The sequence below is a fragment of the Gorilla gorilla genome, chromosome 12 (assembly GCF_029281585.2).
Source record: "Gorilla gorilla gorilla isolate KB3781 chromosome 12, NHGRI_mGorGor1-v2.1_pri, whole genome shotgun sequence".
NCBI classification, from domain to species: domain Eukaryota; kingdom Metazoa; phylum Chordata; class Mammalia; order Primates; family Hominidae; genus Gorilla; species Gorilla gorilla.
The window spans coordinates 112,534,232-112,558,006 of NC_073236.2; the positions used below are offsets into that span (position 1 = coordinate 112,534,232).

The 23,775-nt window shown below is 49.0% G+C and overlaps 3 protein-coding genes across 11 annotated transcripts in view; 2 read left to right on the forward strand and 1 right to left on the reverse strand.

Moving 5' to 3' along the window:
- Window positions 1-11: 11 nt before the first annotated feature.
- Window positions 12-6,597, reverse strand: SNX17 (sorting nexin 17). The gene is made up of 15 exons (XM_004029007.5): window positions 6,401-6,597; window positions 5,869-5,943; window positions 4,460-4,577; window positions 3,889-3,953; window positions 3,229-3,339; window positions 3,025-3,115; window positions 2,769-2,856; window positions 2,444-2,513; window positions 2,049-2,141; window positions 1,429-1,632; window positions 1,169-1,294; window positions 957-1,034; window positions 753-827; window positions 620-661; window positions 12-534 (listed from the first exon to the last, which is right to left on the reverse strand). Exons 1-15 carry the CDS (start codon window positions 6,461-6,463, stop codon window positions 421-423), a joined length of 1,413 nt encoding a protein of 470 aa, XP_004029056.1. The 5' UTR covers window positions 6,464-6,597; the 3' UTR covers window positions 12-420.
- A 157-nt stretch (window positions 6,598-6,754) lies between these two features.
- Window positions 6,755-12,816, forward strand: EIF2B4 (eukaryotic translation initiation factor 2B subunit delta). Of its 6 annotated transcripts, none has more exons than XM_004029006.5 (13): window positions 6,755-6,933; window positions 7,298-7,341; window positions 7,668-7,803; window positions 8,007-8,213; window positions 8,467-8,546; window positions 8,737-8,828; window positions 9,059-9,173; window positions 9,376-9,452; window positions 9,639-9,741; window positions 9,997-10,124; window positions 10,262-10,439; window positions 12,270-12,450; window positions 12,569-12,816. In XM_004029006.5, exons 1-13 carry the CDS (start codon window positions 6,903-6,905, stop codon window positions 12,766-12,768), a joined length of 1,572 nt encoding a protein of 523 aa, XP_004029055.4. In that variant the 5' UTR covers window positions 6,755-6,902; the 3' UTR covers window positions 12,769-12,816. The 6 variants fall into 6 exon arrangements, with proteins under 6 accessions (XP_004029055.4, XP_018876808.3, XP_063552068.1 ...); XM_019021263.4 differs by having other exon boundaries at window positions 6,795-6,933; window positions 8,010-8,213; XM_063695998.1 differs by lacking the exon at window positions 6,755-6,933 and adding an exon at window positions 7,087-7,111.
- Window positions 12,817-18,215: 5,399 nt separating this feature from the next.
- The window catches only part of GTF3C2 (general transcription factor IIIC subunit 2), a 31,177-nt gene continuing 25,617 nt past the window's right edge, over window positions 18,216-23,775 (forward strand). The window contains exon 1 of one of the 4 annotated variants that reach the window (XM_063695997.1): window positions 18,216-19,133. In XM_063695997.1, coding sequence (XP_063552067.1) covers window positions 19,080-19,133 — 54 coding nt within the window. In that variant the 5' untranslated portion in view covers window positions 18,216-19,079. The remainder of the gene's footprint in view (window positions 19,134-23,775) is intronic. The other 3 variants (XM_019021267.3, XM_004028991.4, XM_055377631.2) reach the window with 3 other exon arrangements.

Consider the following 23,775-nt stretch of genomic DNA (forward strand, 5'->3'; position numbering starts at 1 on the left):
GGAACCAGAGGTAGGCAGCAGTCAGGCTGAGTTTAATGATGGGGAACTGGGCCAGACCAAACACAGACCTCTGCCCATCCCCTTGGCCTTTGGCCCATGGCTCCAAGAAGCCAGAAGCGGCCCAGAGGGAGCTATGGTTCCTCCCCAGGGCAGGCAGCCATGGTCCCTTAGACTTTGTGCAAAATACTAAATGCTAATTTGGCATCGAGGGCCAGCTCTGAAAAGAGAAGGGGCAATCCTCTGTGCAGCCAGCCCAGGGGACAAGGAAAGGTAGGTTATGAGGCCCCTGGCCAAGAGAAAAGGGGAAGGTAGGAAGGAAGAAGGAAAAGACCCCTCCGCCCCTAGCATGGGGGACACAGGCACAGGGCAAGTTTCTGTAAATTCCTCTGGGGTAGAGGGCAGACATCCAAGCAGTGGAGATTACAGATCCTCATCTCCAATGCCCTCGAAGGCGAAATTGCCGTGGACATCACTGGCACTGGCATCTGTGCTGGGACTGCCAATTCCCCGCAAGCTCACGGCACTCAGCTTACTCTGTAACAAAGGCAGGGTGGGGTCAGAGATCTTGGGCGTGCAAGATCCCCCAACAAACAGCAACCTCACCAACCCTGGAACTCACTGAGAGTTTGACCATAGACTCCCGGGTGTTATCAGGTGACTCCTGGGGAAGAAGAGGCAGAGGTGTCAGAAACTCACTAAGAGAGGTGAGGCAGGGCTGAGAGCCAGGGTTCTGACCAGGAGGTAATACTTACAAGCAGTGGTGGGGACTTCACTGCTTGCTGGCTGTCTGAGCGTCTCAGAGTGCCCCCCACCCGCCGGCGCAGCATCTGGGGACAGATACAAGGTGCCGGTGAGGGCAGGATCACTTCCCCTCTCTCTCAAGACAAGCCTCACATCTAGGACAAAAGGCAAGGGGAGCACACCTGCTCACTGCTCAGTCCACACTTGCTGCCTACCTTCCTGATACTGCCGCCAGATTTCTTCACCATCAGTTCATCAACCATGGACTGCAAGCAGATGCTCATCATGATAGCCTGAGGGCAAGAAGAGTGTCCGGCTTGACGAGAGTGGTCACTCTGAGCCCAGCACCACTAATGCCTCCCATATTGAGTACTGGAAACTCTACACTTTAAGGTGCTCCAGAGGAGGGCTGAGGGTAGGTTCACACCTGGGGGCTAGTGATGGTGACCCACTGTAGCCGGTCCTTGCTCATGAGGTATTCAAAAGCCAGTTCCAGGCGCACCTCACCCCGGCCCCGGCCTGGGCTGCTCGTGCTTCCACTGGGCAATGGTACCTGGGAGAGGAAGGGGAATTCGGTTGAGTTCACTCTGACCAACCTGTCTGGCTCCCTGACCCACTGCAGCCCATACCTAAGCTCAAGGCTTGCTGGGCCCCCAACCCAGGCCTTCCCCTCCTAACCCGACTCACAGAGGAGGTGACCCGCCAGCATCGCATGCGGGTGACCCGGAAGGAGCCTTCTCGGAGTTGCTGGCCAGGCAGGCGGAGCTGCAGGCTGAGCTCACTGTTGCCCGCGCTCACCACCACAGGACAGTCCTTTTCTGGGAAGTCAGCCACACAGGCATCAAAGCGCAGGTAGCCATAGTGCCGCAGCGTCTGGGCCAGTCTCAGGAACTGAAAAATGGTCATCACATGGGGGTAGATTAGGAGGGAGAATGGGGCAGCTCAGAAAAAGCAACCCCGGTCGGGCGCGGTGGCTCATGCCTATAATCCCAGCACTTTAGGAGGCAGAGGCAGGCAGATCACAAGGTCAGGAGCTCAAGACCATCCTGGCTAACACGGTGAAACCCTGTCTCTCCCAAAAATACAAAAAATTAGCCGGGCGTCGTGGCGGGTGCCTGTAGTCCCAGCTACTCGGGAGGCTGAGGCGGGAGAATGGCATGAACCTGGGAGGCAGAGCTTGCAGTGAGCCAAAATCGCACCACTGCACTCCAACCTGGGCGACAGAGCGAGACTCCGTGTCTTAAAAAAAAAAAAAAAACAAGAAAAAGCAAGCCCTTGGAGGAAGACAGAGAGGAGGCAGGGCTCACCTCCTTCTTGGAGACTTTCTCTTGCAGAGATTTGAGTTGCCGGTGCTGTTCCTTGGTGACCAAGATCCACCCACGCTCAATATCTGATACCGTCTATAGTAGAGACAACGGGCAGGCAGTAGGAGGTCCCAGTCAGCAATCCAAGGAAAGCGTCTACCATTACCTCTGTCCAGCCTGACCCCTAGCCCCACACTTGAGCGACCTTTTTGCAGTAAGTCCTTGATCTTGTCAGCTTAATAAAAGTAGGGAGAGTAGATATTGTGCCAGCAGCACTGATAGTATTCTAGGAACTTCCCCACAAATTGGGAACAAAGACACGACAGCAGTTTTCTTGGGAGAGTAAGTCACCAGTTATTTTCTTCAGGGGAAGGGTTCTGAGGCAGCTCCAAGCTCACCTGAGCATAAAGCAGGTTCAGGCCAACCCGGTTCTCCATGACATCGTCATCATAGGCAGAGTCCCAATAACTGTGAGGCCAAGGGGTGGAAAGGGGTAATGGGGCTAAGCTGGGTTAAGGCAAGAGGTAGAATGGAAAATGGGCAAAACAGGAGCAATCTGGAACTATCAGGGGCTAATGGTATAGTGGGAGGAAGCTTGAGAGGCCTGGCAGAAACACCCAGCACTACACCCCCTTGTCCAGATTATTCTGTCTCAATATGTGGCCCAATAATCCAATCCAGCACAGCACCTCCCACCCCTCCCCTTCCAGGCCCAGCCCTGACCTCTTCCTTAGCACAATCTTATACTCTTGACTCCGAAGGCTGGTGACAGACACATAAGGCAGCTCAAACTCTTGCAACTTCCGTACAACTATGGGTTAAAAAAAAAAAAAAGGAAAATATAGTGAGATTTAAAGGAAGGGAAATCAAGAAAGAAGTGCCCTGAGGCAATGTTCATTCTGGGGGTGGGGGTGGGGAGTTAGAGGGACTGCAAACTCTACTGAAGTACAAGGAAGCAGTCGAGTCCAGAGAAACTCACAAGAAAAGGCTCCATCCTCTTTTTCTCGAACTAAGAATAGACTAAAGTATCCAATCAAGTCATCTGGAAGATCCAGCTTTGCAGCTACAGCCTGGGGATAGGGATAGAAGTACAGCTCATCATACTGGCTGGTTCCAATCATTCTCCAAGCCCAGGACCCCGGGATGCAGGGGAAGAAGGGGCAGTGCTGAACAAGCGCCTCACCTCCAGGACATCCTCAGTCTGATCTGAAGTTAGCACGTTGATCAGAACTTTCTGCCCGTTGCTGAGCAGCACTTCCAAGGACACTTCCTCTGTGGGGACCTGCTGTGTCTCCTGTTGTGAGCACACATGGGGATGGGAGGCACTGCCTTGTCCCCTGCCTTGACCTATGCCCAACTCTATTTCTAGGTCCCTTGTGTGTCTTTATTCTCAGCTGCTTAAATATAGGCTGTAATTTCTTTGATTTCATAGGAATAGAAGTTCCATTCCATTAAAAAAGATGACTCCTCTGTTATTAAGATGACATGGCCTGGCTGGGTGTGGTGGCTCACACCCGTAATCCCAGCACTTTGCGAGGCCAAGGCGGGTGGATCACCTGAGGTCAGGAGTTCGAGACCAGCCAGGCCAACACGGCAAAACCCCGTCTCCACTAAAAATACAAAAATTAGCCGGACATGGTGGCAGGCGCCTGTAATTCTAGCTACTTGGGAGGCTGAGGCAGGAGAATCGCTTGAATCCGGGAGGCGGAGGTTGCAGCGAGCTGAGATCGCACCACTGCACTCCAGCCTGTGCAAAAGAGCAAGACTCTGTCTCAAAAAAATAAAAGACATGACCTTCCAGCAAGGTCCTTTCCTTAAATCTTGGTTCCACCCAAAGCCCTACCTGTTGTGCCCGACGCAGGAAACTGTTGAAGGTCTCGCTGCTCCCAAGCAATGGGTCTTGCCGAACTACGAGGACAAGAGAACATTATTACAGGAACTTAGCACTCACTCTTGGCTCCCCAGTCCTCCTCTCAGTAGGTTCCCCCGACCCCATTTCCTGGGCTGATGGTGGCCTGCCACATCCCCCAGCTGGCCTCACCTCACTCACTGTTTGCATAAATTCTTCACCTGCCCCACCCTTGGCTGCCATCTAGGTGAGTCCAGTCTATAGAACTAGGGAAATAACAATGATGTTAATCTAAAGCACATCAGATACAAATTAAGTTCTCTCCACTGATATTAAGACTAGTGTTATACTAGTATTTCTCATAGATGTTAGTGCCCAAATTGTTTTGCTAGTACACAGAGTTACACATCCTCGTAGACTATTTACTTTGCTAACTGCATAACAGATCAAACAAGAGCCTTCCTAGATCTAGAAATTAAATCAGGCCCTTCCACAGAACCAGCTGTTTTTAAGTCTCTCCCCATAGTCCTCAATACAGTCAACCTAGTTTCCTGCAACCACTCACCAGCTTGCATGTACTTCTCTAACTGCTCTCTCCTCTGTTCTACCTCAGCAGGAGTCAGAGAGAAAAGCTTCTTTGGGGGGAATGCAGGAAGCACATTGGCCCCATACTCCTTCCGAAGCTATTTAGAGAAAAGAGATACAACCCTTCACATAAACACAGAAAATGAGATGAGGCAATCTACATATGCTCATAATGTTCTCTTGGGTGCTCCTCCCTTCCCTCAGTCCCTGTTCCCCTGTCTACCCTGGTCATCTGAGAAACAATTCCTTTGACAGCGGTAGCACCTCAAGGGAGCTGTCCTAGATATAAGTTGTTCTCTATTTTACTGTGTACAAGTCAGCCCCTCCACAGTACGGGGAGGATTTGTACTGGGCCAGGACCTATAGGGAGCCCCTTGACCACCTAGCAAGACTGTTCACTGAATCCTCAAAGGAAGGAAAGGGCTTTATAAAGTGCACAGTTAATAGCTAAGTCTGTTCACAAAATATCTTAGGACTTAAAGGGACTTTGCAGATCAAAGAATCCATCTTTCAGTTGTAGAAACTGAGGCCCAAAGAAATCAGGTAACGGCCAGGTACCGTGGCTCATGCCTGTAATCTCAGCATTTTGGGAGGCCAAGGTGGGTGGATCACCTGAGGTCAGGAGTTTGAGACCAGCCTGGCCAACATAGTGAAACCCCTCTCTACTAAAAATACAAAAATTAGCCGGGTGTGGAGGTAGCCGCCTGTAATCCCAGCTACTCAGGAGGCTGAGGAAGGAGAATCGCTTGAACCCAGGAGGCAGAGGTTGCAGTGAGCCGAGATCGTGCCACTGCACTCCAGCCTGGGCAACAAGAGAGAAACTCCGTCCCAAAAAAAAGATATCAGGTAACTTGTTCAGGGTTGCACAACTAATTATCAGTGGAGCTCTACTGAGTTAAATAGAGTTTATGATCTGGTAAGGAAAGAGGAGAAACACTGCATCACAGATACATAACGATAATTGGCACAGCTAAACACACTGAAATGAGCCTAAGAACACAAAAGGAAATCGGTGAATCGTTTGTATAAGCAGGGAAAAGAATTTCAAGTTGCCGCTCAGATGACAGAAGGAATGTGCTTTGACAGCCTGGGTGGAGGTAGTGGGGGGAGGGGTTGGTTTGTCCATGCAGGAGTAAAGGATACTAGAGCAGTAAGACTGGACAGAAAACCAGAATATAAGAACAGGAAGGAGCAGTTGTTGCGCGGACATTAAGCTTCTTAGGGAGTTCCCGGAAATGTCAAACAAGATAAACCAGGGCCCTACCCTGTGGCAGTGATTAAAGGGGAACTACAGCCTACGGGAACAAGAAGAGCGGGTAAAGGGAGACACTGATGTCCACGTGTAGGGAAGGGCTTGAAGCTGTCTCAAGGCAGGGGTGCTAGTCCCACCTGCTCATGCAGCCCCAGGAGCTGGCTGTAGCGCACCCGACAGTGCAGGACTCCATTCACGTGAATGTTATAGGCCTGAGGACACAAAAGTAGTCAAGCATTTTAGGGTTGCGGTCTGCGCAACCCCCCTGAGAACCCTGGCCGGAAGTTGCCTGGCAACTCGCCGGAGTAACGCGCTAATCTCCCGAGGGTTAGTTCGCTTGTTTTCGCCAGGGCCAAGTCCCAAAGCTGAAGAGCCAGTCCGGGGGAAATTCGGACGCTTGTGTTGCAGTCTCACTGCCCAAGAGGCCAGTGACGCCCACCAGGGAAGCTGCGGCCTAGCTCGGGGAAGCGACCCGGCCTAAGGGCCTACAGGAGCTCGGGCGACCACTGCACGAATCACACACATGAGATAAGCTCCCAGAGAGGCCGTCGGGAGTCGGCGGCCCAGGACCAGGCCCGAAGGGTGGCGGTCAGGCCTCAGAGGCCGCTCCGAGACGGCTCGGGCCCGTTATCCCCGCCCCTGCCCGGCCCGGCTCCGGCCGCTCCTCACCACGTAGGCGGAGCCGCCGCTGTCCCCGCTGCGGGACTCGGTTTCGGGAATGGAAAAGTGCATGTTCCCTACGGCACGGCACGGCACGGCACGGCCGGGCTCCGGACTGTGAGGGCCGCAGCGGCTCTGCACGCTCCCCCTCCGGTGCTCAGCGAGTCCCCGCAGCCTCACTCGCCATTTTGGGAGCCCTGCGATCCGATGTGGGAAGGCAGTGGGACGTCGGTTCTGGGACGCAATCGCCTGGGCATGCTGGGAACTGTAGTCTAAAGGGCAAGAGCCACCTGTTCAGACAAGGAGCCCAAAGTGGAGTTGGCCCTCATTGCAACCCGTAGTGCGGGGCGGGGCCCCGGGGCCCGTCGGAAATTGTAGTCCGATTGGGGCTGCGCGCTTCGCTTCAGCGGCTCAGCCTCCAGCCCAGGTGGCGCTGTGGACCCTGCAGCCGCGGAGCAAGGCAGCGGGGCGGCTCCGTGACCACGGCGGGCGGAGCCTAGGACTGAGGGCGATGGCTGCTGTGGCCGTGGCTGTTCGAGAGGGTGAGTGAAGAGCCGGGCCTGCCTACCGGTACGCGGGGCCAACGAGCTCCGGACAGCTAGTGCCGGGCCCTGAGCGCCTTTGGGCCCCGCCGCTCCGTTCCAGCGCCACGCTGGGCGCCGGTCTACACAGTCTCGAGCGCAGTCCCGCGCCGCGCACCGGCTGGTTGCTGTGAGGAGGGTCGGTGACCCTTCCATTCCTTTGATCCGCCGCGCAGTGCGTCCCCACGCGGATCCCTGGCTCGCCTCGCGCCTGCCGGCGGATCCGTGGTCATGCCAACCCAGCAGCCGGCTGCGCCGAGTACTAGTGCCCACAAACCCTCCCGGAGTCTCTCTGGCTCACTTTGTGCCCTGTTTTCTGATGCAGACTCGGGATCCGGGATGAAGGCGGAGCTTCCCCCTGGGCCTGGGGTAAGTGAGGCTTCCCTCCCAAGCCGCCTGCCAAGCGCTACGCAGGAGGCTGTGCCAGCTTTATTCCGCCCCAGCTCCCATCCCGTGTCGGTTTATTTCTCAGTAAAGCCAGGAGATTTTACAGAGGTCTTGCAACCCTAGCGATATATGATTCTGTCCCTGGAGGAGAAACGTCAGCCTCTGTGGATGTAAGCTTGTAACAGGTAGCTTGTGGAAGTTAGGAAGAACTAGGGATTTAACCATGTGGAAATCTTGTAAGCATCCAATAGTATTTGTTCCCCTTTGGAATTGTTGGGGAAGAGCAGTATCCTATGTCTGTGTCTCAGGCAGTGGGGAGGGAAATGACCAAAGAAGAAAAGCTGCAGCTTCGGAAGGAAAAGAAACAGCAGAAGAAGAAACGGAAGGAAGAAAAGGGGGCAGAACCAGAAACTGGCTCTGCTGTATCTGCAGCCCAATGTCAAGGTGAGTGAGGGGTCTCTTTTAAAGGGCTGGGGTGTGGAGCTGGTAGAGGGATGTGGTGGGAGAGAGAAGGGAGAGACAGGACAAAGTTGATTTGAGCAAGTGTGTAAAGCAAAGAGGTTTACAAGGAGAGAAGCTAGTTTTAGCTGGGGCACGGATATCACCTGCCTGCAGCTTGGGCATTTTTTTTTTTTTAATGCTTTTAGTAGGCCCAACCAGAGAACTGCCAGAATCGGGCATTCAGTTGGGCACTCCTGGGGAGAAAGTTCCAGCTGGTCGGAGTAAGGCCGAACTTCGGGCTGAGCGTCGAGCCAAGCAGGAGGCTGAGCGGGCCCTGAAACAGGCAAGAAAAGGGGAACAAGGAGGACCACCTCCTAAGGCCAGCCCCAGCACAGCTGGAGAAACCCCCTCAGGTATCTTCCCTTCATTTTAAGACCTCCCTTACTCCTAATTATAACGCCAGCTCAGGCTGCCCCTCTCATTCTTGGGACCCAGAGTTCTGAATTGTTCCTGCCAACCCTATTATCCTATCCCTATTTCCTTTTCTACCCTATTCTCCCCTTTTCTCCACCTCATCCTGTTTTTCTTGATGCCCCTTATACCCTAAGAGCAAATTACACATTTCAAGACCTACAGTGTCCTGAAAACATGATGATTATCTTTCAGGAGTGAAGCGTCTCCCTGAGTACCCTCAGGTTGATGACCTACTTCTGAGAAGGCTTGTTAAAAAACCAGAGCGTCAACAGGTAGGAAGTGGGTTTGGTACCTGGCTAGAAAGAGCCTAGGGAAATGGACTGGAGGGAGGAAAGGTGCTGGGTGCAAAGTGAGAAGGATAGGTGCTTGGGTCAGAGTAGTCTTACTGTTCACTTCCTTTCCAGCTGTATCCCATCCTTTTTAAACTCTGGGCCATTGGTCCTGTTCCCTTGTTTTGTCAAGGTTCCTACACGAAAGGATTATGGATCCAAAGTCAGTCTCTTCTCTCACCTACCCCAGTACAGCAGACAAAACTCTCTGACCCAGTTTATGAGGTAGGATCCCATGAAATTGTCATAACTTTTGAGTCTGAGTTTTAGTAAGTCAGTATTGAAAGTGTCTAGTAATCTGAGATGGACTCTGTAGGAAAAAGTATGAACCCAAGGCAGAACTGTAGAGGAAGTGGGGAAATCTGCTAGTGAAGGGAGTTCCTTTTCATCAGGGGCAGGTGGGCAGTAGATGCTCAAGCTCCCTTTCAAAGTATGTGACACCGCCATCCCATCAGCATCCCATCCTCTGTGATCCACCCAGCCATGGTGCGACTCGGCCTGCAGTACTCCCAGGGCCTGGTCAGTGGCTCCAATGCCCGGTGTATTGCCCTGCTTCGTGCCTTGCAGCAGGTATGTCCCATCCTGTTCTCTCTTATGATCCAACCCCACCTCCCCCAGTACTACCCCAGCTTCTGTGACCCAAGGTCATCTCTGGGGGACAGAGGGAATACTCCTACCCTCAGAACATTTTCCTCAGTGAAGCTTACCCCCAGCCCCCGTTCAGAGATCTTTATTAAGGGGCATTTTGCAGATCACCTTGTGTACCCTATAGGTGATTCAGGATTATACAACACCGCCTAATGAAGAACTCTCCAGGGATCTAGTGAATAAACTAAAACCCTACATGAGGTAGGGACAACACTATAAGTCCACTCCCAGCTCGCCCAATCTTTGTCTTGTACTCTTTTTCCTGCTTTTCTATCTCTCTTTTCATTTTGTGTTCTATTTTCTTTTTAAAGACTTTTTTTTTAAATGTGAAAGCTTTGTAAGTTGTGAAGAGTTGCGCAGATATAAGGTATTGCTGTTGTATTATAGCTTCCTGACTCAGTGCCGTCCCCTGTCAGCGAGCATGCACAACGCCATCAAGTTCCTTAACAAGGAAATCACCAGTGTGGGCAGTTCCAAGCGGGAAGAGGAGGTGATGAGTATGAGAAATAAGGAAGGCATGCACCTGTGGGTAAAATTAAGAAACATGTTAAAAACTCCCAGGAAGGCCAACATAAGCCTTTTTTTGCCCTAGTCAAGGGTTAAGGAATGGTTTGGCCATTCTGACTTGTGCCATCTCTGAGCCCTCTATAGGCTTGTCATCATACACATATTCAAGCACCTGGCATGATCATCAGAGGGATAAAAGTGTCCATTTCTTGTTCACTAAGGATTTTACTCCATTTAGGCCAAGTCAGAACTTCGAGCAGCCATTGATCGGTATGTGCAAGAGAAGATTGTGCTTGCAGCTCAGGCAATTTCACGCTTTGCTTACCAGAAGATCAGTAATGGAGATGTGATCCTGGTATATGGATGGTATGGTCCAGACCCTGTGACTGAGCAGATTGGGAGTTGGAATGATCTGAAGAAGGGACTACCCACTTGCCTTTGGGAATAAGTTAGTCATTAGTTACTGACATTTATAACTGAATCCTCCTCTTCATTCACTCTAGCTCATCTCTGGTATCACGAATTCTTCAGGAGGCTTGGACAGAGGGCCGGCGGTTTCGGGTGGTAGTGGTGGACAGCCGGCCATGGCTGGAAGGAAGGCACACACTACGTTCTCTAGTCCATGCTGGTGTCCCAGCCTCCTACCTGCTGATTCCTGCAGCCTCGTATGTGCTCCCAGAGGTAAGTACAGAGGAAAAGGACTCCAAAGTTGGTGGTAAAAAGGTGTAGTAGTATAGACATAATCTCACCTTCCCAAAGTTACAGTTTTGTTTTTGTTTTGAGATAAGGATGGAGTGCAGCGACGTGATCACAGCTCACTGCAGTCTTGACCTCCTGGGCTCAGGTGATCTTCCCACCTCCGCCTCTGAGTAGCTGGGACTACTGGTGTGTGCCACCATGCCCAGCTAGTTTTTTATTTTTCTTGTAGAGATGGGATATCGCTACGTTGCCCAGGCTGGAACTCCTGGGTTCAAGCAGTTCCCCCTGTCTCGGCCTCCCAAAGTACTGGGATCATAGGCATGAGCCACTGTGCCCAGCCACAATTATTTAAAAATATCAGAATTATATAGCTCTGGCTTGGCGCCATGGCTCAACGCCTGCAATGTCAGCACTTTGGGGGTCCAAGGCAGGAGGATCACTTGAGCCCAGGAGTTCAAGACCAGCCTGCTCAACATAATGAGACCCTGTCTACACACACACACACACACACACACACACACACACACACACACACACACACACACACACACACACACACACACACACACACACACACACACACACACACACACACACACACACACACACACACACACACACACACACACACACACACACACACACACACACACACACACACACCCCTGGGCATGGTGGCATGCACATGTAGTTCCAGCTACTTAGGAGGCTGAGGTGAGAGGATTGCTTGAGCCCAGGAGGTTGAGGCTACAGTGAGCTGTCATTGCACCACTGCACTCCAGCCTGGGTGACAGAATGAAACCCTGTGTCAAAAAAAAATAATTATATAGCCCTGTTTCTATTTAATTGGAAAAACACTGACAGTATATTACAGCAGTCTAGCTATAGCAAAAACATTACATTAAACTAGCAATCAGGAAGAGGGAACAAGACAAAAGTAACTTCAAAGTTTAGTTTTCCTGTGGGAGATTTGGTGGGTCAGTGGTCAGGTGTTTTCACAGAAGAAAAGCCATCATTAAGATTTATTAGGCCGGGCACAGTGGCTCAAGCCCGTAATTCCAGCACTTTGGGAGGCTGAGGCGGGCAGTTCACGAGGTCAGGAGTTCACAATCATCCTGGCTAACACAGTGAAACCCCGTCTCTACTAAAAATACAAAAAATTAGCCGGGCATGGTGGCGGGCGCCTGTAGTCCCAGCTAATCTGGAGGCTGAGGCAGGAGAATGGTGTGAACCTGGGAGGCAGAGCTTGCAGTGAGCCGAGATCATGCCACTGCACTCCAGCCTGGGCGACAGAGCGAGACTCCATCTCAAAAAAAAAAAGGGATTTATTAATTGCCGGACTCAGTGGCTCACGCCTGTTATCCTGGCACTTTGGGTGGCTGAGGCGGGCAGATCACCTGAGGTTGGGAGTTCGAGACCAGCCTGGCCAACGTGGAGAAACCCCGTCTCTACTAAAAATATAAAAATACAACAAATCAGCTGGGAGTGGTGGTGCATGCCTGTAATCCCAGCTACTCAGGAGGCTGAGGCAGGAGAATCACTTGAACCCAGGAGGCAGAGGTTGTGGTGAGCCGAGATCGCGCCATTGCACTCCAGCCTGGGCAACGAGAGCAAAACTTCATCTCAAAAAAAAAAAAAAAAAAAAAAGATTTATTACTTGTTGTCTCTTTGTTTTTGTTTCTTTCCCTTCTTTTCACAGGTGTTGAGATTTATTACTTGTCTTAATGTTGCTGTCCTGTAAGTAGGGGACCTTATTCTGCATTGATACAACAATGACATTTTTTTCTTCCCCTTCTCCTGTGAAACAAACAGGTTTCCAAGGTGCTATTGGGAGCTCATGCACTCTTGGCCAACGGGTCTGTGATGTCACGGGTAGGGACAGCACAGTTAGCCCTGGTGGCTCGAGCCCATAATGTACCAGTGCTGGTTTGCTGTGAAACATACAAGTTCTGTGAGCGTGTGCAGACTGATGCCTTTGTCTCTAATGAGCTAGGTAAGGAGGCAAAAGAGAAGCGTCCAGCTACCTGTGAAGACTTGAGAGGGAGGGAGAGGGGCGGATAAACTAGAACTTCTTTTCTGAAAGAACATAATGGGTACGCCTTCCATTGCAGATGACCCTGATGATCTGCAGTGTAAGCGGGGAGAACATGTAGCGCTGGCTAACTGGCAGAACCACGCATCCCTACGGTTGTTGAATCTAGTCTATGATGTGACTCCCCCAGAGCTTGTGGATCTGGTGATCACGGAGCTGGGGATGATCCCTTGCAGTTCTGTACCTGTTGTTCTACGAGTCAAGAGCAGTGACCAGTGACGGGGGAAACACAGGGTTAATAAATGCCATACTCCCTACCCTCAGCAACTCTGCTGCCTTTGTTTCTCTTTTAGCATCTCCACCACTTAAGTTAGGAGTCCAGACTCCACAACCCCTTTTATTCCCTGCTACTCAGACCTCTGTGAAGACCTACTCAAGTAACTAGCTCCATGCCAGTGCATTGGGACTAACCTGAAGACCCGTATAAAGAACCAAAACTACCCAAATCAGTCATTCACTGAGCATCTACATGCCAGACACTAAACTGGGTGTGAAGAGGAATATGAAAACAAATAGTCCTGGGCTGAGTGCAGTGACTCATTCTTGTAATCTCAGCATTTTGGGAGGCTAAGGCAGGAGGATTGTTTGAGCCCAGAGGTTTGAGACCAGCCTGGGCAACATGGCAATCCGGTCTCTACAAAAAATAAAAATTAGCTGGGCATGGTTGTGCTCTTCTGTTGTCCCAGCTACTCAGGAGGCTGAAGCCAGAGGATTGCTTGAGTCCAGGAGGTAGAGGCTGCAGTAAGCCATGATTGTGCCACTGCACTCCAGCCTGGGTGACAGAGTGAGACCCTGTCTCAAAAAAAGAGTCCTAACCTTATAAATTAGCATTTGTTGAATATTTAACTGTATGTCAGAAACTGTTCTGAACCCTTTCCTACCCATTTAGGAAGATTAATACAACTCTATGAAGGCTGGGCGCGGTGGCTCATTTGGGAGGCCGAGGCAGGCAGATCACCTTAGGTCAAGAGTTCAAGAGCAGCCTGGCCAACATGATGAAACCCTGTCTCTACACTAAATACAAAAATTAGCTGGGCGTGGTGGCGCATGCCTGTAATCCCAGCTACTCCAGAGGCTGAGGCAGAAGAATCGCTTGAACCCAGGAGATGGAGATTGCAGTGAGCTGAGATGGCACCATTGCACTCCAGCCTGGGCAACAAAGCGAGGCTCCATCTCTAAAAATAAAAATAATACAACTCTATGAAGTAAATGCGATTTTACAGATGAGATAATGGAAGCATAGAAAGGTTAAGTTGCTTGCCCAAGGCAACACAGCTCAGACACAGAAAGGTTAAGTTACTTACCCAAGGCAGACAGAGAGATGAAGTTACTTGCCCTAGGTAACACAGCTAGTCAGTAGCTAAACCAGGATGTGACCTCAGGCAGTCTGGATCTAGAAATTGTGCCCTTAACTTTTGTGCTATATTCCCTTAAGGAACGCTTACCATGGCATAAGAAGATAGTATCTACAGTATGAGGTAACCCAGTAGTAGTATGAACAAAAGATTGGTGAAAACTTACAAGTCACATCTAACCTAGTCCTTGAAAGATAAGTAATTGCCCAGTTAGGGAAGAAAAAAAAAGAAGAAACAGCTTGAACACAAAGAATAGGCCTTAAAGTGAGTGGCCAATGTAAAAGTGTCACATAGTATAGTGAGGCTAGAACTGAGTCTTATTGTTGAGTGATCAAACTGCAAAGGTAAGTTGGGGCCAGACTGTGAGTCCAACCACTGGTTAGCTTAAAATGAAGAGTTATCTATTGGGTATATATGTGTGTTATTGAATTTTTTTTTTTTTTTTCGAGACAGAGTCACTCGTCTCCCAGGCTGGAGTGCAATGACACTATCTCGGCTCACTGCAACCTCCGCCTTCTGGGTTCAAGCAATTCTCCTGCCTCAGCCTCCCAAGTAGCTGGGATCATAGGTGCCTGCCACCACACTTAGCTACTTTTTATATTTTTAGTAGAGACGGGGTTTCACCATGTGGGTCAGGCTGGTCTTGAACTCTTGACCTCAAGCAATCCACCTGCCTCGGCCTCCCAAAGTGCTGGGATTACAGGCGTGAGCCACCGCGCCCGGCTGAGGAGACTGCTTTTTAAGAAATGTAACCAAATGTAATGTGTGGATTTGTTTGGATCTTGAGTCAAACTAAGTCATTTTTCAGCCAAGGAAATTTGATTATGGATTGAATACTAAGAAAGTATGATTTAATAAGTGATATTATGGTAAATTTCCATATTTCTTAAGAGACATTGAAGTTAAAGGAGTGAAATGATATAATGCTTGGATTTGATTTAAAGTAACTTCATCAAGGAAAAACAAGAAGGCTGAGTGCTGTGGCTCACGCCTGTAATCCCAACACCTTGGGACGCTGAGGCGGGTGGATCACCTGAGGTCGGGAGTTCAAGACCAGCCTGACCAACATGGAGAAACCCCCATCTCTACTAAAAATACAAAATTAGCTGGGTATGGTGGCACATGCCCATAATCCCAGCTACTCGAGAGGCTGAGGCAGGGGAATCGCTTGAATCCAGGAGGCGGAGGTTGCAGTGAGCCAAGATTGCACCATTGCACTCCAGCCTGGGCAACAAGAGCGAAACTCTGTCTCAAAAAAAAAAAAAAAAGGAAAAACAACAAAAAGAGAAAGTAAATGTGGCAAATTTGCTAACTGTTGCCCATCTGGTCATGGAGATTCTTTGTATAGTTCTACTTTTACGCTGCTTAAAAATTTTTGATAAAACCAACATGGCATGTTGAAAGAAAGAAATCTAGAGATGAGTTCAACAATATGCAAATACTATGCCTGGTTGTTTTCGTTTTTTTTTTTTTTGAGACAGAGTTTTGCTCTCGTCCCCCAGGCTGGAGTGCAATGGCGCGATCTGAGCTCACGGCAACCTCCGCCTCCCAGGTTCAAGCGATTCTCCTGTCTCAGCCTCCCGAGTAGCTTGGATTACAAGGCATGCGCCACAATGCCCAGCTAATTTTTGTATTTTTAGTGGAGACAGGGTTTTGCCATGTTGGCCAGGCTGGTCTCGAATTCCTGACCTCAAGTGATCCACCCGCCTCGGCCTCCCAAAGTGCTGGAATTATAGGCGTGAGCCGCGGTGCCCGGCCATACTATGCCATTTTATATAAAGGACTTGAGCATCCACAGATACTGGTATCTGCCAGTCCAGGAGAAAATCTCAACAAACGGATACTGAGAGACAACTGTATTTACATTTGAGTATAAATACATAAAATTTCTTGGACTGAAAACAAGAAACTTATTAATTGCCTGGGTGGCTGGAGACAGAGGTGGAAGGGAGTCTTCACCTTACAAACACCCTTGGTATCTTTTGTATTTTGACCCATATGAATGCTTTATTCCAGAATAGAATTATTTATTTTAAAAAGAGATTGGCGGCCGGGCGCGGTGGCTCAAGTCTGTAATCCCAGCACTTTGGGAGGCCGAGGCGGGTGGATCACGAGGTCAGGAGATTCAGACCATCCTGGCTAACACGGTGAAACTCCGTCTCTACTAAAAATACAAAAAATTAGCCGGGCGTGGTGGCTGGCGCCTGTAGTCCCAGCTACTCGGGAGGCTGAGGGAGGAGAACGGCGTGAACCTGGGAGGCAGGGCTTGCAGTGAGCCGAGATCTTGCCACTGCACTCCAGCCTGGGTGACAGAGCAAGACTCCGTCTCAAAAAAAAAAAAAAAAAAAATTGGCAGCCGGGCGTGGTGGCTCACACCTGTAATCCCACTTTGGGAGGCCGAGGCGGACAGATCACTTGAGATCGAGACTAGCCTGGCCAACATGGTGAAACACAATCTCTACCAAAACTACAAAAATCAGCTGGGTGGGGTGGCACATGCCTGTAATCCCAGCTACTTGGGAGGTTGAGGCAGGAGAATTGCTTGAACCCAGGAGGCAGAGGTTGCAGTGAGCCGAGATCGTGCCACTGCGCTCCAGCCTGGGAGACAAAGCAAGGCTCTGACTCAAAAAAGAAAAAAAAAAAAAAAAAGAATTTTGCAATAGTTTAAGCCAAAGATAGCCTAATCTGAAGCAGCAGGAATGAAAAGACAGATTTGTTCATTACAGAAGTAAATACTTGAAACTGAGAGCTACCCATCACACAAGCATTGCTAGCTAAGACAAAGAGGAAGACTCTTGGGACTGGGTGTCCTCGTCCTCCCTCTTTTAGGTCTTAGCTATCTCCTCCGATAGTTTTCTTATATATTTTGTCCAACCAAGGGAATTTAATGAGTGAGATTACCTGGGCAGAGAAAGGTTTGTTTACTCCACCTCTTTGTTCTCCATATTTATACATCCTGCACTCTTCCTCCTCCAGATACAGGGAGACTTGTGACATTTATTTTTTTCTTTTTCATATCTTGGTAACAGCAAAAGAGACCTGTGACATTTATATGGCTTTACATGCCTCAGGAAAAGACAGAAACCTGTTGCACTCGTTCCTTCTCCACCAAATCTCACCTCCCTTTGAGGGAATGGGGCAAACCCTCTGACCAAGGTCAAGGAGCAAGGCCAGGGCTCACTCTTATAGTACAGCCTGCCCTACTCAGGCCACACTGTCCTTTTTTCTTTTCTTTTTTGAGATAAAGTTTCGCCCTGTCACCCAGGCCAGGGTGCAATGGCGTGATCTGGGCTCACTGCAACCTCCACCTCCCAGGTTCAAGCGATTCTCCAGCTTCAGCCTCCTGACTACAGGCCCGCGACCATGCCTGGCTAATTTTGTATTTTTAGTAGAGACGGGGTTGCACCAAGTTGGCCAGGCTGGTCTCGAACTCCTGACCTCAATTGATCCGCCCGCCTCGGCCTTCCAAAGTGTTAGGACTTACAGGCATGAGCCACCGCGCCAGGCCTTTTTTTTTTTTTTTTTAATAGAGACGGGATCTCGCCGGGCGCTCACGCCTGTAATCCTAGCACTTTGGGAGGCTGAGGCAGGTGTATCACAAGGTCAGGAGTTCGAGACCAGCCTGGCCAACATAGTGAAACCCCTTCTCTACTAAAAAGACAAAAATTATCCGGGCTTGGTGGCGGGCGCCTGTAATCTCAGCTACTCGGGAGGCTGAGGCAGGACAATTGCTTGAACCCAGGAGGCGGAGTTTGCAGTGAGCCGAGATCGCGCCACTGCACTCCAGCCTGGGGACAGAGCAAGACTCCATCTCAGGAAAAAATAAAAATAAAAATAAAAACGGGGTCTCACTATGTTGCCCAGGCTGGTATCGAATTCCTGGGCTCAAGTGATCCTCCCCCGCCTTGGCCTCCCAAAGTGCTGGGATTACAGACAGGAGCTACCATACCCAGCCAAAGCCATGCTTTTCTACTCCTACTCCTTCCCTTCCTTGTCCTCTTTCCAAGCTCTCTCGGGCCCATCCCTGACTTCGCTACTGGCAGAATCCTCCAGCGGCCGGCGGCGAGGACTTCTTTGTCTCCCAGACTCCGTCTTGGGCTCGGACGCCGCCAGGGTTGCAGGTACAGACTCTCAGGTCTAGCTGGCTCTTCCGGCCACAGGCGCGGCAGTCCGGCCGGAAAGGCCGGATTCAGGGATCCAGAGGGCGAGCCCGGCCTGGGAGTCCGCCTACTCCCGGTTCCCGTCGAGGCCGCGTGGGATCCCGTTGGCCGCGCAGGCGTCGATCTCCCCTTTTTGACACTGCAACTCCCATGAGGCCCTGCAGCGTCCCTGGCGCCGCTGAAGACGCCCTAGAACTCGGCTGACTCCGGAGGGCTCGGTGACTCTGGCCGCGCTGCATTATGGAATACAGAGTCTAAGAGAAAACTAGCCCGGCACCGGACCAAGCACACGTGTTTACCTTGTGCACTGGGGTGGGGGCGTCAGTGAAGAGCAGCTAACAAGATTTCGTCATAAGACCGCGACCAGACAGGCGGCGCCATCTTCGAACTTAGACTTCCGGAAGGACTTTGGCGAGGGTGAGTGTATCGCCGCAGCGGGTGTGTGGGGGGCCTCACAATTACTCCTCCCCCTTCTTTTGCCATAGCACTAAGATATTGGGAACAAACTCCTGGCTCCGCTCTTCTCCCAGCCACAGCAGCGCGCCTTTCAGCGTCTGCGCTCCTACAGAGCACCATCATGCTCCGCACCTTCCCTACTGTAGCCACCGTGCACCCCCCATCTCTGCAAGCCTCGGGTCTTGCCCTCCTCCCCCACGCGGTGTCGGTAACGCGGAAGCCTGTGTCCGGGCCTAGGCGCTGCATACATAGCGTCTCTCGAACTCGGCGAACCTACAGTAGTCCTTGTTAGAAAAACCAGGGCTCCTCTCCCGCACAGGCTAGGGGAGAAATCTGCCTTCACGCCCAGGACTGAAGAAGGGCAGGTGATGGCCCCTAGAGTGGTTGTAGGTCAATCTCTTTCAGCTGTGTCCCAGCCTCTTCCTCGAGGAGGCTCTTTAACCCCGAGGGTTGTGCCCCGCGCGCTGCAACGCCATTGGCGTAACCAAGGGCCAGTTGTGTTTCCCTGTCTAGTCCTTTTGTCCCGTGGCAAGTTGGCTGCCTGTTGGGGAAGTCAGAGATGGCGACTTCAACTCCGTCGGAGGCAACTCACTTTGTTGGAGGGATGTATAGGGTATGGACAAACCTCTTTGTTCCAGAGGCATATACAATTTTAAGTCAATCCCGTGCCATCACTATTTTTGCAATCTCTTATCAATTGTACTATTGTTTTCTGAATAGTTCTCTTTAAATTGACTTACTTAAAAAGTTTAAATGCATTAGTCTCGACCTAAGCAATATAAATGAAACCGTGGGTTTCATGGGCTACTTATAATTGTTTATGTAAGTTGAAATAAAAGCACTAGTCATTAAAATGTTCGTTTTCGTACCATTAAAATCATCTTGCATACCGCCAGTTGTACCCTAGGAACACTTTAGGAAACAATATGTTAAGCCAAGCAGTGTATTCAAAGTAATTTCATACTTAAGGTGCAGTGTTGTGTCATTATTTTTTCTTGGCTGGGGAGGTCAGTCTGGCATCCTGGAGCAGCATGGGAACCAGACAGATTGGGGTGCAATGGAAGATTTTAGAAACTCAGTACGAATTTACTGATCGTCTATTCCTTTACTGTGTATCCAGAATTTGTACCATCACATCCTGCTGCTGCTTTCCATGAGAAGTGTTTTTTTTTTTTTTTTTTTGAGACGGAGTTTTGTTCTTGTTGCTCAGGCTGGAGTGCAGTGGCGTGATCTCGGCTCACTGCAACCTCCGCCTCCCGGGTTCAAGCGATTCTCCTGCCTCAGCCTCCTGAGTAGCTGGAATTACAGGCGCGTGCCACCACGCCCGGCTACTTTTGTATTTTTAGTAGAGACGGGGTTTTACCATGTTGGTCAGGCTGGTCTCGAACTCGTGACCTCGTTATCCGCCCACCTCAGCTTCCTAAAGTGCTGGGATTACAGGCGTGAGCCACCGTGCCCGGCCAGGCAAATTATATGTACAGGCAATTCATAAAAGACATATGGATGGCCAATATATAGAAAGAAGTTGCTGACACCAATTATTATCAGTGCAAATAAATAGAGTGGGGAAGAATTCTTTCACCTATCAGATTGGCGAAAATTAAAAAGATCAGTAACGGTATGATAAAATGGGTACTAATATACATAAATAGTTTTAATTTTGGTGAGCCGTTTGGTAGTATCAAATTTTGAAATGTGCATGTTCTTCAGTGTAGTACAGTAATTCCATGTTCAGATGATTATTCGATAAAAGTAATTTATTGATTAATTAATGAAGAGATTTGTATTAGAATATTTATTGCAGTATTTTTTGAAATAGTATTTTAACTCAATTGTTCATTAAATGAAGATTGTCTAAATAACTAATTCTATGGAATGCCATGCAGCAATTAGGAAGAATGAGATAAATATATGTATACTGATGTAGAAAATCCTTTAAAAAAAACCGGAATCTTCCTCTGTCACTCAGGCTGGAGTGCAGTGGCGTGATATCGGCTCACTGCAACCTCTCCCTCTGCCTCTTGGGTTCAAGTGATTCTCCTGTCTCAGCCTCCCGAGTAGATGGGATTACAGGCGCCTGCCACCACGCCAGGCTAATTTTTATATTTTTAGTAGAGATGGGGTTTCACCATGTTGGCCAGGCTAGTCTCCTGACCTCAAGTGATCCGTCTGCCTTGGCCTCCCAAAGTGCTGGGATTACAGGCGTGAGTCACAGCACTTGGCCTAGAAAATCCTTAAGACTTGTATAGAAGCTCTCTTAACTGATTTCCATTTAGCTCCTTATGTTAACTGACATACTGTGTTTCCTCTCTAAATGCTTGAAGCTTGAAGGTTTTTCTCCTGTAGACCTGGTCAGTCTGCTTCCACTAGTTGAGTTGAATGCTTGCCAAGAGTCATTGTCTTGGTTCCCACTTTTTTTGAGACAAGATCTTGCTCTGTCACCCAGGCTGGAGTCGAGTGGCATGATCACAGCTCACTGTAACCTTGAACTCCTGGGCTCAGGCGATCCTCCTGCCTCAGCCTCTCGAATAGCTAGAGCTACAGGTATTTGCCACCACACCCAGCTAATTAAACATTTTTTGTTGTTGTTGTTGAGACAGGATTTTGTTATGTTGTCCAGGCTCCCACCCTTTTTTTTTTTTTTTTTTAATGTTTTGCTTTGTCTTTATACATACGTTATAGGCTGGGTGTGGTGACTCAAACCTGTAATCCTAGCACTTTGGAAGTTGAAGCTAGAGGATCACTTCAGCCCAGGAATTTGAGACCAGTCTGAGTAAGATAGTTGAGACCCTGTCTCTACAAAAAAAAAAAAAAATTAGCTAGGCCTGCTGGTGTGTGCATGTGGTCCCAGTGACTTGAGAGGCTGAGATGGGGAGGAGCACTTGGGCCCAGGAGGTCAAGGTGCAGTGAGCCATGATCATCGCACTACTGCACCCCAGCCTGGGTGACAGGGGAAATAAATTTTAATATGAAAGAGTTATTGTTTCTATTAAAACTAAGTTGATTGGGAGGCCGAGGTGGGTGGATCACCTGAGGTTGGGAGTTTGAGACCAGCCTGGCCAACATGGTGAAATCCCATCTCTACTAAAAGTACAAAACTTAGCTGGGCGTGGTGGCACATGCCTGTAATCCCAGCTACTCAGGAGGCTGAGGCAGAAGAATCACTTGAACCCCAGAGGCAGAGGCAGCGGTGAGCAGAGAGCATGCCCCTGCGCTCCAGCCTGGGAGACAGAGCGTGACTCTGTCTCAAAAAAACAAAAACAAAAAACTAAAAAACTAAGTTGAACCATAGATGGTTGTTTGCTTTTTTTTGAGACGGAGTCTAGCTCTGTCGCCAGGCTGCAGTGCAGTGGTGCAATCTTGGCTCACTGCAACCTCCTGCAAGCAATTCTCCTGCCTCAGCCTCCTGAGTAGCTGGGATTACAGGGGTGTGCCGCCACACCCAGCTAATTTTTGTATTTTTAGTAGAAACGAGGTTTCACCATGTTGGCCAGGATGGTCTCAATCTCCTGACCTCATGATCTGCCCACCTCAGTCTCCCAAAGTGCTGAGATTACAGGCATGAGCCACAGCGCCTGGCCTTTTGTTGCTATCTTTATAGTATTTTATATCAAGTAAAAGTTTTGTGAAAACAATTCTAAAAAAGTAAAGGAAGCAAACTAAAACTAAAGTGAATGCTTTAGAAAGACAAAAGAGGTGAGTTTGCAAACAAAAAAGCTGCCAAATAGATGTGAATGAGACAACTGTAAAAAATTGAGGGAATTTTGTAAAACTCTGGAATTTTACTGCTCGTGAATTGCTTCTCAAGAAAAGTGAATGTTTCAAGAAAGTAGTGTTGGGGCTGCTGAGAGGTCAACTTGAATGAGGCTGAGAAATGTCCATTGGATTAATAATACAGTGATTATTGATGATTTTAACTTCACTGATGAGTTGGGGGACAATATGCTTGTTAGGATGATGCAGGGAAATTAAAATAATCAAGGAACTTTTATTTATATCTTAAACTTTTTTAATATCTATATACTTTTATTTATGTCTTAAAAGTTTGACTGGAGGAGGAGGAGAATATTAGTGGGATGAGGAATATGGGGTGAAGGATAGTTATGTGTGAAGATGAGAATTATAAACATATTTAAATGCTGTTTGGAAGGAGCCAATAGAAAAGAAATGGATAAACAATAATTCCAGTTCCATTAGGAGATGGGGGAATGGGGCTAGAACACAAGTGAAAGGTTTGGTGTTAGAGAGTGAATGAAGGTGTCAGAGGCAGGGAGTGTTAGCTTACTTGGCAAAAAGTTGAAGTATCTCCCACCTAATGGCTTTGGTTTTGTTTCGGAAATCAAAAGCAAAATCATCTGCAGAGAATCGGGATCAGAGAATGTGCAGGGGGAGAGCATGTAGGGGCTGACTAGAGAGAAAGTGGGATTGCCAGTGCTCAGCAACTTAGATTCACACATAGAAGAGTTGGATGGTTGAACTTAACAGGGCTTGAGTTTTGCTAAGCATGTGGAACAAGAAGATGAAAAGAATATCAGCGACAATCTGATTGAAATGAAGGAATCTAAACTAGATAGGATGTGGCTGACATACAGAGAAATTGGAGAGATCAAGGGATAGTGGCTTGATATAGCTGGAGAATATAAGTGATACTGGGTAAGCAGTCTAGCTGTAATGATGGGAGATCAGATAGTTAGATGTCTTAGTGATTTTGGAGGTTAAGAGGTTTGGGTGATGACAAGGTTCAGAAAATGACAGCAAAGTGATTAGCTGCGGTTTAGCTGAATGTTCTAAGCATCAAAGGAACAAGATTTTTACAAGATGGGGGGCGTGTGGGACTGTTGGTCTGCAAGTGGCATTGCAGAGGAATTGAAGAGACTGATCCCACTTTGAACCCTGAGGTAGGTGGGATGTGAGTGAATGAGCAACCTCCACTTGAGAGCCTGGAAAGTGAGAAATTTCATTGTCTGGAATTTTTTGCATCCAAGATTCTGAATATGATTTAGGTTTTACAAATCAAATATGCTCCTGGAGAACTTAAATTTGAATCTGATTTTAGAGAGGAGAAAGGCAGACTAGGAGGCATGTATTTGCTGGTGCAGATTTTGGCAGTGATGAGGTTCTGGATCAGGAGCTAGAGAAGCGGCTTTCCTATTTAGTTAGGTCACTTTCTGATTACTGCAGACACAACTTGTTTATGGAGCCATTGGCTGTGGTAGGGGCTTGTTGATTCAGCAGGTGGTTTCCCATCATAGCAT

Coding starts and splice junctions, on each gene's coding strand:
- SNX17 (XM_004029007.5), bottom strand. CDS start 6,463: ATGCACTTTTCCATTCCCGAAACCGAGTCCCGCAGCGGGGACAGCGGC. Junction 2,857..3,024: donor AGAGGATGGAGCCTTTTCTT/GTGAGTTTCTCT, acceptor TTTAACCCATAG/TTGTACGGAAGTTGCAAGAG. Junction 1,295..1,428: donor GCTGGCGGGTCACCTCCTCT/GTGAGTCGGGTT, acceptor TTCCTCTCCCAG/GTACCATTGCCCAGTGGAAG.
- EIF2B4 (XM_019021261.4), top strand. CDS start 7,204: ATGCCAACCCAGCAGCCGGCTGCGCCGAGTACTAGTGCCCACAAACCC. Junction 8,547..8,736: donor AAAAACCAGAGCGTCAACAG/GTAGGAAGTGGG, acceptor TGTTTTGTCAAG/GTTCCTACACGAAAGGATTA. Junction 9,742..9,996: donor GTTCCAAGCGGGAAGAGGAG/GTGATGAGTATG, acceptor TACTCCATTTAG/GCCAAGTCAGAACTTCGAGC.